The sequence below is a fragment of the Cebidichthys violaceus genome, unplaced genomic scaffold (assembly GCF_023349555.1).
Source record: "Cebidichthys violaceus isolate CVI_PGR_0920_01 unplaced genomic scaffold, fCebVio1.0.p SCAF_12, whole genome shotgun sequence".
Taxonomy (NCBI): domain Eukaryota; kingdom Metazoa; phylum Chordata; class Actinopteri; order Perciformes; family Stichaeidae; genus Cebidichthys; species Cebidichthys violaceus.
The window spans coordinates 11,084,434-11,100,802 of record NW_027176285.1 but is presented as its reverse complement, the minus strand read 5'-3'; the positions used below and the strand labels follow the sequence as shown (position 1 = coordinate 11,100,802).

Sequence of the window (16,369 nt, the reverse complement as noted above, 5' to 3'; positions counted from 1 at the left end):
GACACAGACAGACACAAAGACAGAGACAGAGAGAGAAGGAAGGAGAGACTGAGACCGAGACCGAGACAGAGAGAGAGTGAGAGAGAGAGAGAGAGAGACAGAGAGAGAGGTGTAGATAGAGGAAGTGAGAATGGAGAAAGCCTGAAGGACATGAAAGTGTCAGTCCTCCATAAAGTTGGGAGGACTTGAGGGAAAGATTAAAAAGATAAATAATTTGTGTACAGGGACACAAATTGTCTTTTTTTTCGTGGACAATATTACGTTAAAAACCAAAAAACAAAGTTAGGTTGAGGTAAAAAAACTAACAACAGTTAGGTAAAAAAAAAACAATATCGGTCCGAGACCACCCGTTTAAACCAGTATGAACCCATCAACGTGGTCACCGGTCCAGGGTCCGGTTCAACCGGACCAGAACAGAGACCGTCTGTAAACGTGCTCCGCTGTTCACAAATTTAAACAATCATCACGTCTCTCCAGACAACTAGCTAGCATCAAGATAAACCTCTTAAAATAGAGAGAGCCAGGAACCATTTAATCAACCAGTTTAAAATTAAAATTAAACAATGACACGTTCACACTGTTTATTGGTACAAATGTTAAAATCACAAGTTTGTGACAATTGTAGAAATCACAATAAATTTCCAGTTCATGAAGATCGATACAAAAGATAAGAGTTCTTCACAGTTCTTAAAATACATTTTGATTCATCAGAACTTCAGACAGGCGACGAGTTAAAAGACAAACCTGGACGCTTGAGTCAAGAACCTGAAACTGAACACAGATTCTTTCACATGGCACATGAAGGCTCAATGTGGTACCCCAGGTCAACAGATCTCTGGAGGTTCTAAAGCGTCCTTTAGGTGGTTCTCGAGCAGTCCTTTAATATCTTTAATTGGTTCTAGCAATCATTTAGGATGTTCTATGATTCCTTTAGGTGGCTCTAGTGATTCAACATGATGTTCTATGATTCCTTTATGTGCTTTAGTAATCCTTTAAGGGGTCTTGGGGTTTATTTAGGTGGTTCTACGGTTAATTTAAATGATTATAGCAATTATTTAGGTTCCTTTAGGTGGTTCAATTAGTCCAATAAGAGGTACTACGGTTCCTTTGGGCGGTTCTTGCAATCATTTGGGATGTTCTCGGTGTCCTTTTAGTGGTTCTAGTTGACCTAAGGGAAATTGTTGGGGTTCGTTACGGTGGCTCTAGCAATCATTTAGAATTTTCTAGGGTTCATTTAGGTGGTTCTAGCAATAATTTGGGATATTTGAAGTGATTCTATGAGGTTATAGGGTTCGATACGTTGATTCTAGTGATTCATTAGGAGGTTCTAGAGTTGACTTAAGTGTTCTAGTGATCCTTAAGAAGGTTCTGGGGTTCCTTTGGTGTTTTAAGGGATCATTAGGGGTCTTTAGATGGTTCTAGAGTTGATTATAAATGGCAGTGATCCTTAAAGAAGTTCTAGGGTTAACTCAGGTGTTTCTAGGGATCATCTGGGATCCTAAGATGGTTCTAGTGATCCTTTCGGAGTTTCTTGGGTTGATTTAGGTGGCTGTAGTGTTACTTTAGGATCCTCGGGTAGTTCTCCAGATTTTAAGGATCCTTCAGGTGGTTGAACACCATCATAGACACACAATAAGTGAATATATTTTTGGTAGAACATTGAAGCTGTTCTAGAGACTGAGACAGGTTTTTTCCTTCATCTGTCACCCATCTGTATGTTTTTACAGGAACAGTTCCTTATAAATATGTTTGCTGTGATCCATGACCCATAATTCATAATTTCAGTATAAAAATATGACACCGTTACAAACCAGTGATCTCTCTGTACTGGAACCAGTCAAAAGTCATCAAACAGGTCCTCTGCTGCTGAAGTTGCTGTCACAGCATCTGGGGAGCGCTGAGGGGGGGTCTGCTGCTTACTGGATCCTGCAGGGGGGTCGGTCCTGTGCAACACACACACACACACACACACACACACACACACACACACACACACACACACACACACACACACACACACACACACACACACACACACACACACACACAGGTCAGTGGGCTAATGAGGCTGGTTTACAGGAGTTTTCCTGTTGAGACGGGAAGTGTATCATGTGGCCCATAAGGAACAAGACTAGAAACACATGGGCGACTTTTATACCTGTGTGTAGGTGTGTGTGTGTGTGTGTGTGTGTGTGTGTGTGTGTGTGTGAGAGAGAGAGAGTGTAGTCGTGGCCCTACAGCTCCCCAGCCTCAGTTCAGTCTTCAGCTGTATAGAAGCTCATATATTCTGCCTTTACATGAATGTAACAACTTGTGATGTTTAGGAGTCAGGAAACAAGATGTCAAGACATAGGAGAGGAGGAAGGAAGGATCACGGCGGGTAGCAAAAGAAAAAAGGAGGGGAAGAAGAGAGAGACCAGCCCACTGATCAGTTCTTTACCATTAGGGGCGGCTGCTTTGAAGGAGACACATTATCAGTCAGAAAGAAATAGTTTCACATTTTGGGAAGGACGCTTATTGGCTTTCTTGTGGATGGTTAGAGGTTTCTAGTGATTCTTTATGAGGTCTTAGTGATCCATTAGGTGATTCTAGTGATCAATTAGGAGGTTTTAGGGTTGATTTAGGTTCCTTTGGTGTTTCAAGAGATCATTAGGGATCCCTAGACGGTCGTAGTTATTCTTTATGAGTTCTAGAGTTGATTTAGGTGGTTGCAAGGATCCTTTAGGAAAACGTAGGGTTGATTAAGGTAGTTCTAGTGATCGTTTAGGAGGTTCTAGTGATAATTTAGGAGGTTCTAGAGTTAATGTATGTGGCAGTGATCCTTAAGGAAGTTCAAAGGTGGATTAAGGAGGTTCTATCAATCATTCAGAAATATTTCAGGGTTCCTTAAGGCGTTTCTATGGATCATTTGGGATGTTCTAGTGATCCTTTAAGAAGTTCTGATGATCTTCCACCTATATCAAGATCTGTTGATATAGGTGGTTGCAAGGATCCTTTAGGAGGTTCTATGGTTGATTAAGGTAGTTCTAGTGATCATTTAGGAGGTTCTAGAGTTGATTTCTAGCAACCATTAAAACATATTCTAGGGTTCCTTTGGGTATTTCTGGAGATGCCAACCAACAATATAACGCCTCTGGAAGCAGGTAATTCCCCTGTTTTAAACCGTCCAACATGGAGTCTCTCTCTCTCTCTCTCTCTCTCTCTCTCTCTCTCTCTCTCTCTCTCTCTCTCTCTCTCTCTCTCTCTCTCTCTCTCAAACTCGAACTCAAACTCAAACCTAAATCCCAGGTGACCCTGAGGACCACCAACAATCCAGAGAAGCAACAAGTTGCTTTCTAAAGGACGTCCAAGAAACGGAGAACACAACTCCGCTGTAACAATGATTAGCTGGATGGAAACGAGAAATAAGAAAAAGGACCGACGTGAGAAAGCAGAAGAGAGCGGAGAGGCCCTGAGCTCGTTTAAATCATTACCAACTGGATGACAAACAGCGCTGAACTGCTGGAACCGGTTAAGAGGGAAACAAGATACGTGTTCACTGGAGAGGGGGGGAAGCTGTGCCACGGAGGACCACCGGAGACCTGAACACATGGTGCATGGTGGGGGACGGGGGGGGACGTGACGAAAGCAGCCCCGAGAGGTGAGGTTGAGCTCGGGCATCGGGCACTCGGGAAGCTGATGCACCAGAGCCGCAGCGCGAACACCAATTATGTGCTAGTTAGTAGCTTAAAGAAACTAAACGGAAGATCAGTTTGGGACAAATTAGTTTGGAGCCGAAATGAAACCCAAAGATCTGTCACTTATAGGTTCAGAGAACCAAATTACAACATACATTACAAAAAAAACATGTTTTTACTGAACTCTAGTGACTCATCCAGTGGTGGGTTTAGTTTGCAGATACCCAGCTGAGATTTCTACTTGAACCAAAGTACGGTAGAGATTTAAAGAATTTCTGGGTTCCTGTTCGGACTGAACAAAATGCAAAAGTCTGATAGTAAAGTCAATACAAAGACGAAAGAAAATCTGTGGAAAAATTACGTTCTCACACAGCGAAACTGTCAAATATGTTTTGAGGGTTATGTATTTCCTTTTAATCAAACAAACAAACAGGACTTTCACCTAGGAGGCCGTTGTTCATGTCCTGTGTGAAGCCAGATATCAACGTTGACTTGTTTCATTTACGTTTTACTGAACTTAACTTAAGTAGTTTTGTAGCCTTTTTGTTTTGTTTCAATTTACAACATAAACATTACATTAATTAGGTGTGACTGTAATCCGGGAGGTTAAAGGGGTTCCTCAAAACCAGTTTTTGAGGATGCAGTTTGATTCTATGGGAACGCAATTGTTTTAGGAGATTGTGTTAAAAATCCGAGGCTGTCTGACTAAAAGAAGAAGAGAAACAGCTGAGCCACAAACACGCTCAACGAAACACATTTCGTACCTTAGCTAGCTTTAGCTTAAGTACTGCTAATGTCAATTAGCTCACTACGATGAGCAGTTTGAGAGGAATAAACACAAATTCACGTGAATAATTCAAAGCAGAGATCAGCTTTGTGTTCGCTTTGAACACATGTTTAATGTCCAATCACAGCAGCATTTAAAACTGAGGAAGAAACACATTTTAATGGAATCGCTATGATAATTGAATTCACTCACAGGGTTGAAGGAAATAGTTTACGTTGAGTAAACTCTCTATAGAGCTTACCTTTGAGAGGAATTATTGTATTGAAACTTTCAGCCACTGATCAGAAGTTGTGAAGTTTCTTTCTCAGATTGTTTCCTCTGTTTGTTTAGAGGTAAACTCATCTAAAACAGAAACATGCTAAAAATACATAATTTAAAAACACAGAAATATGTCTCCTCAGATTCATCTCGTGATCCTCCAGAGTTTGGAAACCACAGCGTTAATGGATACGTTCTACAAATGTTCTAGATTGTTACAGCTGATCGGAGCATGTTAGCGGCTCACAGCTCAAACAGCAGACTATAAAAACTCTGGAGAAGTCTCATGTCTTGTAGTGATTATCTGTGATGGCTGGGAGTTTCTTTTCATGGGAAAACTGTCCTCTGAGACCACAAACACTGAGATCTGAAGGACGAGTTAACAGGAACTACGATGAGGATTTAAACAACAACAACAACATGATTAAGAACTCATTATCTAAACCCAGAGGATCATAAAGTGACTTGTTTTGTTAAAAGAATCAGTTTAGCTTATTACATTTATTTCTGACAGTGAGGATCAGACGGAGCTGGACTCCAACGAGTGAAGCCGGTTCTTCATGTGTTAAAGCTGCATTCTCTCTAGTGTCCATCAGGGGGCGACTCCTCTGGTTATATAGAAGTCTATGAGAAAATGACTCGTATACGGCGTCTCTACGTCACTCCTCCTCAGTCCACATATGGTCACTTCCTGTTCACGAATTGCAAAAAAAACAACATGGCAACGGCCGTAATCCAAGATGGCGCCGAACTCGATGCTTTCATAACATCAGTCCACAAACCAACGAGTGACGTCACGACGACTACGTCCACTTCTTATAGACTAGTTGCTTCGCCCCTGCTTTCAGTCTTTATGGTAAGCTAAGCTAACCACAAAAAATGTTGAGCAACTCCTTTAATTTACTATTTTTTTCATTTATTATATCTTCTGCTCATGTGGCCTTCGTTTAATCCTCCTCCTCCAGAGGAACATGGAGGTGACAGAGGAAGGTGAGCGGGTTGAGTAGTGATGGAATAAAAACACAATAGGGGGGGGTTCAGGACTGAACCCCCCCAACACAAAAGGCCTCTCTTCGGCAGCTCAGAGGGAGGCAGCTTCTGCATCCAGCTCATCAGCTCACTGCTGCTAATAATCCTCACCACTACCAGCTACTGGGGATGGATGATGGCACCACTTAAGGCCATCTGCATGTGGCACAGTTTACAGTCGCTGGCACTCGCGAGAGCTTGGACTCATTTACCCACCATGTTAGGAACAGTGTCAGATTGAGAAGCGTCTTTGGAAAGTTTTCTAAATGGCCACATCCAAAAGAAACTGGCAAATGGGAGATACCGAGGGAATAAAAGCAGCGGTATTGTGAGGTTTTTGGGACGAAACAGAAGGAGTTGTTTCTTTGACTTTGTCTCCTTAGTTTCTTGTCCCAAGATCTGAGAAATAACGGCATTCACCAATATCCAAGATAATCAAAGGGGTTGGTTCATTTTCTCACTCCATTCTGGTGGTTTCTAGGTTTTCAGATAATCTATCTGGATACAGACGACAATTTGCTCAACGATTCAAATTAGTCTCCAAGACAAAGTTTGTGGAATTCAGGAGAGATTTCTCAAAAAAACAGGACAATTAAAACCCAAACTCTCTACGTAGAGAGAATTAAAGTCAAACAGATCTTGACACCTGAACACATGACAACACGGGAGCTGATGCAGCCTCCTGGTGTTTTCCACACACTCATTAGTGGAGCCGTGAGTCCACATAAAGTCCACAGTGGAAAAACGGGTCTTTCAACTCTCTCGGTCTGCTTGTCACCAGCTGGTCCGCCCGGAGCCAAGGCAGCATGTGTTTGTGAGCTTAAAAGCGACAGAAAACAGATAGAAGAGACCAGCAGCAGCAACCATAAAGCTGCTCCTTCACCACCAGTAAGAACACTGTTGAAGGCTGAATGGGAGAGGAACTTCTTCTTCTTCTTCCTCAGAGTCCAGTGAGCTCTGCAGCATCATATCAAACACAATATATAAGAACTAAATGTAGTCGTTGTGACGTCTCTTGTTGGTTTGTGGATGTTTGTGGATTCGGCATTTTGGTCGTCGCCATCTTGTTTTTTTTGCAACTAGTGAACAGGAAGTGACCATATCTGGACTGAGGAGGAGTGACGTAGAGATGCCGTATACGTCTCTGGTAGAGACCTGTCAATCACTGTGTAGCCCCCCCCGCCCCTATACCCTGCTTTATGGTCTGTTTGACTCTAAATGGACCATAATTTACTAAATGAACATCATGCTGTATTGAAGAAGACTTGAAACTAGAGATTGAGACCATAAACTCATGTTTACAATGTTTACTGAGGTAATAAATCAAGAGAGAAGTAGAGTCATTTTCTCATAGAAACCTGTCAATCACCGTGTAGCCCCGCCCTCTCAGTTCATATATCATCATAGTTGTAGTTCAGAGACCAACAGATCTATACGTCTCTGCTTGTGTGAACGTTGAGCTGCAGAACGTAGAGATAACAAAACTGACAAAAGAACTTTTACGACGTTTGATTTTTCCAGTTCGGGAAAACATAACAAACAAGATCATCTCTACGACTTTTGTGCTTTTGTTCTTCAGTAAAGAAGGGAGGTGTAAATTTAAACTTCAGTTGCAACAATAAAATGCATTTAAATAGATTTAAAAGTGTGTTTTTGTGGTTGGAGGTGTCACACCCGGCTACACTTTACAAGCCAGTAAACTGAAACCACAGAGCAGGAGGAACTCCTTTACATCGTCGTCACGTGTGTGTGTGTGTGTGTGTGTGTGTGTGTGTGTGTGTGTGTGTGTGTGTGTGTGTGTGTGTGTGTGTGTGTGTGTTGTCGCGTACCTCTTCCTCTGGACGCTCGGTGGCTCCGGGGGTCCGAGGTGACGGAAGCGCCGCTTGCGACACGGGGCCACGTCTGTGATGTCCTTCAGGCCGTCGTCCAAAGGGCTCGCAGCAGCAGAGCGTCCTGAGGACAGAAATATGATGATAAATACATTTTAAATAATCTGAACCTTTCACAGAGAACATGTCCAGAATAAGAATCATTTTACTGATTCCTAAAGGAGAAAACGGTACATTACAGTTGTTCTTATACATAAAACATAAAGAGATATAAGAAAAAGTGAAATAAAGGACTATGTAACAAGTAAATGTACATAATATAGAGTACATTATAGAAACAAGAAACTAGGAATAATAAAAATATGTGCATGAGACACACAACCACAGATTAATACGTGAATAAAACATGCAGAGAAGAGGTTTCACCAGCGGAGCAACAGCTGTTAAACGAGGTAAATTAAAGTTATTTAAGGGCGGAGCCGTCATGGAGGAGTTTTACGTTAGTCAGAGTCTGAACAGCTGCATGTCAACGGGAATATTCATCTTCACAAAACAGCTTAGTGGGAATATTGTCTCTTTTTTTGTGCGTGTAGATGGTGACATAATCTGGGTTAGAGATTGTTTCTAGAGAAACAGAAGACGTCAGAGAGACACTTTAAGTAAACTGAGCCCGCCCCTTTAAGTTTCATATTCTGATTTTAAATGTAGGACAGATTAGGTTCAAATGAAATGATGCTCCTCCAGGTGAGCAGAAGAGTAAGCGATGTAGAACATCACACATTCTTCTTCTACTGTTTGAACATCTGCTTTGTGTCCAACTCTGTTTTCAGCAGCTGTCCTCCGTCCGTTAACGTGGCGACGTCGAGGAGTTTATGGATCAACAGAGAGGCTCGGATCTCAATCGGCACCTTCGGAGATCAAAGATGATGCTGGAAATGTGGAAACATTCTTTAAATTACACTTTTTCCTTCAAGCCCGTCGTCTGGTTTCCACATCGTCCTCCCTGGTTCCTATAAATGAACCCACTCAGGTCTGTAAAAGCTGTCTGTTAAACCCAAAAGACGCGACACACAGCGGAGAGCAGGTGAGGCTGGTGTTTCTTCTTCCCTTCAAGACGTTTTTAAGCTGCTCTTATCAATATTTTTATAGGAAAGATGGATTAAATGTGTAATTCAAGGATCATTTATCATCATTATGCAACTCAGGGTCGCACAACGAAAAGCAGATGTAGCTAATTTAAAGAAAAACAAATTAAAAACAGCGTTGCATCAGGAGGAATGCAACACAACTATTCTCTGGGCAATATGGCCGACATCTCAACATTAAAAACTCAACATGAAGGAAACGCGGCACGTGAACGTTGACGATGTTTTAACAAAAAGAGAATTATCACAAACTCTTCAACATCTTTCAGCTCATTGATTTAAGTTTTAAAGCCTGAACTGTTTCCAGAAGCAGCAGGAAGCCGGTTGCACCGAGAAAAAAAGCTAAAAAATCCGACAGCGGACTGATTTAGAGACCAGCTGGTGAACAGAGAGGAGTGTTTAGCAGCTAAAGAGGAGGTGGAGACCAAAAACAGAGCTAAGAGAAAGAGAATACTCATAATATGAACACTGAAACAACCTACAGTGCTAACGTTGCTTTGTGTGTCTGTTGGATGTGTAATGAGGCAACTCAATCAGCTTTAGAAGGTGAGGATGTGTTTTGAACACAAGTCAGTAAATCACCCAAAAAACACAGATAAGACTTTCTAATATTTAGTTATTCTATTCATGTTTGACAATGTTTCATGTTTATGAAGGCTGCCTCCTCTTAGTCAAAGGTTTTTTATTCCATTAGTTGTTTTTCATGCTGAATTATTTATTAAAAGAAACTTAGGGAGATGTAAAATTATGCTTTTGTGAGATTCTTTGTGGAGAAACGATGAAGTCATCATTAGATTCATTTCTTTAGTTGAGGATGACCGTAATGTGTAGTTTGTGTCAAATGTTTTATGTATTGTGTTTTACACAAACATTGTTCTTGTCAATAAAATGTGTAATAAAATACATTTAAAAAGTCTTTTATTTCACTTTAATTGGAGCCTCATAATATAAAAACTAAATAAATATATATTCTATAACTTCTGACTTCCTATTCAGTGGGATCACTAATAGTTGTTCTTGTCCAGAATGAGCTGAAGGGCAGTGAGACATGAAGCATATTTGGGATGTTTCAGTGAAGCTTCTTTATACACAAACCTCTCACTTCATTCGTCGATCTGTCGGCTCTGAGCGGGGACATGCGGCCGTCTGACTCAAACCTGGAGACCTACCGTACGTCTCCAAAATAAAAAGCCTGGATTCAAACGTGTGTGAGGAAATGGAAAAAGAACCCCGAGACAAGGTGACTTATGTCTTATAACTTATAACACCTTCAGTCTTTACATGCAGTCTCCTGCTGCTGAAACACTAACTAAGTGGAACATCAGCGCTCGTGTTTTAGAGGCGTTTTGGGACGTTGGCTCGCGGAGACCCCGCCTTACATAACTCCTCAGTGATGTCATGGTTAGTTCTCCCCGGGCATGAAAAAGCACACAAATACTCTCAGCTCCCATGACAACATCAACATCATCATCATCATCATCATCATCGTCATGGTTGTATTTAAATAAATGGGACTTTTAACCCCAAAGAAGTTTTGGGGCGTTTTCTTTTTTTAAATGAGAACATGTAGAATAACATTTTTAGGCTTCATTTCGGCTGCTTTTTCTGACGGACACGTTCGTCAAACATGATGTGTTCAAGGACCGTCGGAAAGATGACAATCTGCCAATCATGACTGTTTTTACAGCTTCTGGCTGAGATAAACGGTGTAGTTTTGGTGATTGTTTACAGAAAACATGCTTTTACATTCCACCGGTGAGTGTTGGGGTTCAGAGGGTTAAATATGAAAATATGCAAAAACGGCTTTGAGACACCAATTATGTATTCTAGTATTTGGCCACGCCCCCCTTCAGTGATGTCACAGCAGGTGTTGTCGATCAGCCATGAAACAGCTGTCATTTTGCACCTCTTTTGCAGATGTTCTTCCTGTGGATGATCCATGAGAGCTCCTGTGTTCACGTTATCAAGACGGAGGATAACGGAGGACACGGTCGGGAAATTTCAGCCGACAGCTAACGTTCACGGACAAAGTTCCTCTTTCAAGGGATTTTAAAAACAGAGAGGGAAAGTGTTGTGGAGTTTTTACTTGATGTTACTGATGAGCAGAACTTTAACCAGAGGAGAACGATTCAATTCTTAACATTTCTGTGTTTAAAAAACTCAAAACACTTTGAAAACACAATTTTAAATAAACACTAAATAGATATGTGGTTCCCCTACTTGGTTTCTTTAATGAATATAACAAATATTTATTTTATTTATTCCAGTAGTTGTTATTTATGCTTTTTTTCATTTAGCTGAAATCAGCTGTTTCATGAAGCCTCACGATGAGAAAGCTCATAATTAATAACAAAGTACAAATAAATAAATAAAAATTAACTGATTGACATTTAGGGGTTAATGGAGGTTAATGGAGGCCTTACCTCGAGACGATGAAGTGGAGGCTGGAGTCACCTCCTCTGGCTCTTCATCAGTACTTCCTCCATATTCATCCTCCTCTTCCTCACCTGCTGCTTGCTCCGATTTTACCGAATCCTCATTTTTCTGTCCCTCAGAACTACAACAGAGAGCAGGTTTGAAATAAAACACAACAGTTTAAAAACCACCAATTAAAATATCACATGACTTCACTGTAAAAAGAGATGAATCAGAGAGTTGCAGTAATCACAGGAACAGGCGTCACAACTCTTGAGCAATTTGTTGAGCAACTAGAAAAGTTTACACGTGTTGAAAATGTGAAGTTGAATCATTTGTCTTGTTCGAAAAGTGTGTGAGACGTTGAGAGGAGAGGAAGAGTTTAAAGCGTCGGTCAAAGGTTTAACACTGCAACGAGTTTCAGTCGATGTGCTGAAAGCAGTTGAAGTGTTAGTTAGTTAGTTAGTTAGTGTTCGTATAATCCCTACTTGACTGGAAGCAGTTGAAGTGTTGAAACGAAAAAGATAAAAGCAGTTGAAGTGTTAGTTAGTTAGTTCGTTCACTGAAAGAACTAAATAGTTGAGCCTAAATAAAAAGTGTAAAGGAGATAAACCGGGTGACGTGTTGGACAAATACCAGGAGGATGTAGAATACCTGGTTTCCTGCAGGTGCGTCACACGTTCCTGGAGACTGCGGAGCTTTGCTTTCTTCTCATTCAGGACCAAAACAAAGCGAGAGTACAGCTCCACCTCCAGGGCTTCTTTACCTCCAGCATAACGCTTCAATCTTCAATACACAGCAACACAAAAACACACAAACGTTTCCCTTAAGCAACAAAATACCTCATAATTAAACACTGACTCATATCATAGTTTTAATTTACACAGTGTTAGTATTTTTAGAAGTATTCAGATACTTTACTAAAGTAAAAGTAGCAAATCCACATGGTGAAAATACTCCACCACAAGTAAAAAGTATTATCAGCAATTAAAGTATCAAAAGTACTCATTGTGTAGAATAGCCTGTTAATAGAGTCTGTTTTCCTTAAAACGTATATGATATTATTTCATAGTAAATGTATACATTTTGTATATTTAGTGAATAAAAAGCCACATTTACTTAATTTGTATAATACTGAGAAGATAATTTTCTTGCCAAGAATAATATTTTACAAACACGTCATGTGGTTTGTCTGAAAAACCCAAATCCTCAAAGTAATAAGCAGCTATAAAGTACAAGTACAGCGAGTTCTTTGGTAAATGTACTTGGTTACATTCCATCACTTGATTAAAAAAACAGCTTTAAATCATCCTTTGGTGTTTGAAACTACTTTTAGAGTGGATTCATGAAACTCCAGGACTTTTCCGATTTGGAAAATTTGGAAAATCCCCCCCCTCCCCTGTCTGGTTGCTCTGTGTTTTTGTTCTGGTTGTTCGGTGTTTGTTTCCGTTTGTTTTGAGTTGTTTTCTGGTTGCTCTGTGTTGTATTTTTCTGGTTGTTCTGTATTTACTCTGCAGTAATGCGTTGCTGTTCCCGTCTCAGTCTCTGGTTCTCCTCCTCCAGGTTCTGGTTGTGGTTCTCCAGCGTGTTTCCTCTCTGCAGACTGTGGATCAGTAACTCTCTCACTGCCTCCGCCGGCTCCGGGACGACCTTCAGTAGAGCAGAACCCAACCTGAACTGAAGAAGGAACAGAAGACTAACCAACCAGGTGACAGAATGACAGGAAGTCACTGCTGCTGTAACTGTGACTAAAATAATGTAAAACTGCCTTTAAATGCTGCAGACGGGACTCAATTCTGAAACTATTTCATCACTTTAATCTGTGCGCGCCATTTCTGAGTTTCACCTGATGTCTGAGTTTTCTCTTAGACATGTTTACACACAGATAAGAGTCTGAAGAGACGACACAAGTAGAGACATAAACGGTAGAAATGTGGTGATGGATCAACAGTCACCAAAACAAATGTTGGTAGTTTACGTTTCTGTAATGTACGATGTTTCTGAACCAAGAAAAGTTAAATTAATATGTTTCATTTCAGCCTCCTATCACATTAGCTAGACTTACTTACGACGCGTAAAACAACGATGCACAAAAAAGTCTCTCACTCTCACTCACACTCATACATATAGTGTGTCATATTTGCCAGCTACTTCACCACCTCTTGGAAACGTTAAGTAAATAATGTGAGACACCGGTCAGTTGGCCGGACCGTGTTGACGTGGGCACCGGTTCTCCCATGTTGTCACGGAGACGCTACCGTTTCAAAAGCTGTTTTTTTTTTGTTTTTTTGGACTCATCGACTCGCACTGATTAACTGCTGAGAGCAGCTCCACTTATTCTGAGTCATGAATAAACCTGCATGTTCATGGTGAAAGAATGGACTTTTTTTACTCAGTACAGAGTTCATACTGCCAGCTCACATCAGCTCTTGCAAGTCTGAATGTTCTAGTTCTAGAAAAGACTAGAAGGTTCTAGTCTTCTTCTAAGTGTCTTGGCCAAGGACACATCGACATGAACTGGAGGAAGCCGGTGGATCCTTGATTATAAGACGACCCGCTCTACCTCTGAGCCACAGACGTCCCTTAAGTAGCTAACAAGTGAACCATCTCACTTCATTTTTAAAAGAAACCTTCAGACCAAGAGTCAACCTCCAGTTCTTAAAGCTGCATTCTCTCTAGTGACCATCAGGGGGAAACTCCTCCGGTTGTATAGAAGTCTATGAGAAAATGACTCTACTTCTCTCTTGATTTATTACCTCAGTAAACATTGTAAACATGAGTTTATGGTCTCAATCTCTAGTTTCAAGTCTTCTTCAATACAACATGATGTTCATTTAGTAAATTATGGTCCATTTAGAGTCAAACAGACCATAAAGCAGGGTATGCTTTAGGGGCGGGGCTACACAGTGATTGACAGGTCTCTACCAGAGACGTATACGGCGTCTCTACGTCACTCCTCCTCAATCCAGATATGGTCACTTCCTGTTCACTGGTTGCAAAAAACAAAGATGGCGACGGTGAAAACGTCAAACTCGAGGCTTCAAAACGTCCGTCCACATCTTAGAGACGGTCTATGGTTCAGACTCATCATTCATTTCATTAGTTTTTAAGTCTTAATAACAGGGGGCCAATCATAGCGCTTGAATGCTAAACAGGGCGGGTCATCCCAAGAAAAAGCCAACTTATAGAAGCAAGTGAAAGTGTGAAAAACAAAGAGAGTAGAACAAATAATGAGTTTTCATTTTTGTGAAAATTAAAACTTTTGAGTTTTGTTTTGATTCATCTTTAGTCATAGTTTCCTTTAAATGTGTGTTTCTTGATAAACACACGTGTTACCATGACTCTTTCCCCACACATCAAAATGTGAAATGGAAAGTATTAATTATTACTCAAAGTAAGTCATCTGAAAGTTATTTACTTTCATTTTTCATAGTTTTTCTCGGTCAGAAGGAATAAAAGATATTAGTAATGTTTGTAAGACGATAAGATGTGTTTCTAAACTTCACAACAATGAATCATTAGTGAGATTAAACTTTTAAATATATAAAAGTCCAAATATCTCAGTCATGTGTGTTGTTTGAGCTGGAAGTCGGCGGTGCTACAGAGAACAAACATGTTTGGTATGCTAACCGCTCAGGTAACACCTGTGTGTGTGTGTGTGTGTGTGTGTGTGTGTGTGTGTGTGTGTGTGTGTGTGTGTGTGTGTGTGTGTGTGTGAGTCTTGTTAACAGGAGCTGTGGTTAGAGAGGAACGACAGGTATTAGAGCGAAGCCTTTCATTATGACACCAGAGCTTAATGTTGAGCAAGAGAAACCCTCTGACTCATCCCGGCACACTTCTGTGAATCCAACAGAAGCTCGGACTCGTTTCCTTTTTCACTGCAACAGACGCACTTTAGGTTTCCATTCGGTCATTATTACCATGGCAACAAGGTTTTGTGTGTCTCCATCAATGAGTTCACATTGAGACTCAATGAGACTTTTAAAAATGTCTAAAACCAAAAAATATTCAGTTATGTGTCACAGAAGAATAAAAACCTGTTACATTTTCTGACATTTGAAAAAGTTGCTCAAAAGATTGCTAAATTATCAAAATAGTTGCTGCTTTTTCCCCCCTTTCTGTTAATCGACAAATCAAAGCAACTGTTTGAGCTTTTAAAAAAGAAATATACACAAACACGATCCTGCCATTTCCTCTACTTCAAAAACATTTAAAAAACTGAATTTAGTCTTCTTGATAATCACAAACAATACTTGCATTGTCATTAGTATGAGAGCTGAAACAAGCAAAACTGAGTCCCAGAAAAAGGCAAAATGATCCCAAAAGTTCATGTAAAACGGTCACACATAATAAAAGAGGAGGATAATGTATGGGATGTATATATCTATATATATATATATATATATAAAATATATAGAAATATGGAAATACTGGTGCTGTAAAAAAACAATCTCTCTTTGAAGATAAGCATTCCTTAAAAAGCTGCTCAGACATTTACAGCGTATCAATGATTGAGGGATTGCCTCCACACAGCTCTCAACATGGCGGCGGCTCAGCTAACGGCGCTAAAAGTGCAAACAGCGCTGTCGATGCCAACAGTGTTTAACTGAGGGGGAACTGGAGTTACGCTAAGAGTAGATAAGAGAGAGAGCCCTAACCAGTGGGGTACGCTCACATGCACTAACATGCACACTCACATGCACTAAAAGATGGCCAGCTATGTCAAGAGAGAGACGATATCTTTACAATGATGATACTTGTTAGATGATTATTAAGAGAATCTTGTGACAACGTGACATTACGACTTTATACATCATCATATTTATAAATATAAAAACAAAACGACTCCTTTATACAACATCATATTTACAAATATAAAAAACAAAACAATGAGAGAGCTAAAGAGACAGACATTTCCTTCAGCAGGAGGAGACCAAACACAGAGCTAAAAGAGAGAATACTTCAAACAAAGACTCATCATGAATCATGTTGCTCCATGTTAGAAATATTCAACTGTTGCTGAAACATTCACCAAATACTGTGTTGTTTTAAACGGGACTATTTGAAATTGAGGATTTGTTTCAAGAGAAAAGTTAAATTAAAGATGTATGCAGTAAAATAAATACTCAAACCCACATGTGGTAGCTCATGTTGTTCAGAAGGACCCAAGCTTTTTCACTGGTCAATCGACTAAAAGCTTCACTGATGTCAGAGTTGTGTTTAAACCTC

At 40.3% G+C, this 16,369-nt stretch overlaps 1 protein-coding gene across 1 annotated transcript in view; it reads right to left on the bottom strand.

Moving 5' to 3' along the window:
* Nucleotides 1-556: 556 nt before the first annotated feature.
* xrcc4 (X-ray repair complementing defective repair in Chinese hamster cells 4) overlaps nucleotides 557-16,369 on the bottom strand; it is a 21,827-nt gene continuing 6,014 nt past the window's right edge. Inside the window, exons 4-8 of the mRNA XM_068706339.1 lie at nucleotides 12,651-12,817; nucleotides 11,795-11,926; nucleotides 11,149-11,282; nucleotides 7,581-7,704; nucleotides 557-1,943 (exon numbers count right to left, since the gene is read on the bottom strand). Of these exons, the coding sequence (XP_068562440.1) occupies nucleotides 1,838-1,943; nucleotides 7,581-7,704; nucleotides 11,149-11,282; nucleotides 11,795-11,926; nucleotides 12,651-12,817 (663 nt within the window). The 3' untranslated portion in view covers nucleotides 557-1,837. The remainder of the gene's footprint in view (nucleotides 1,944-7,580; nucleotides 7,705-11,148; nucleotides 11,283-11,794; nucleotides 11,927-12,650; nucleotides 12,818-16,369) is intronic.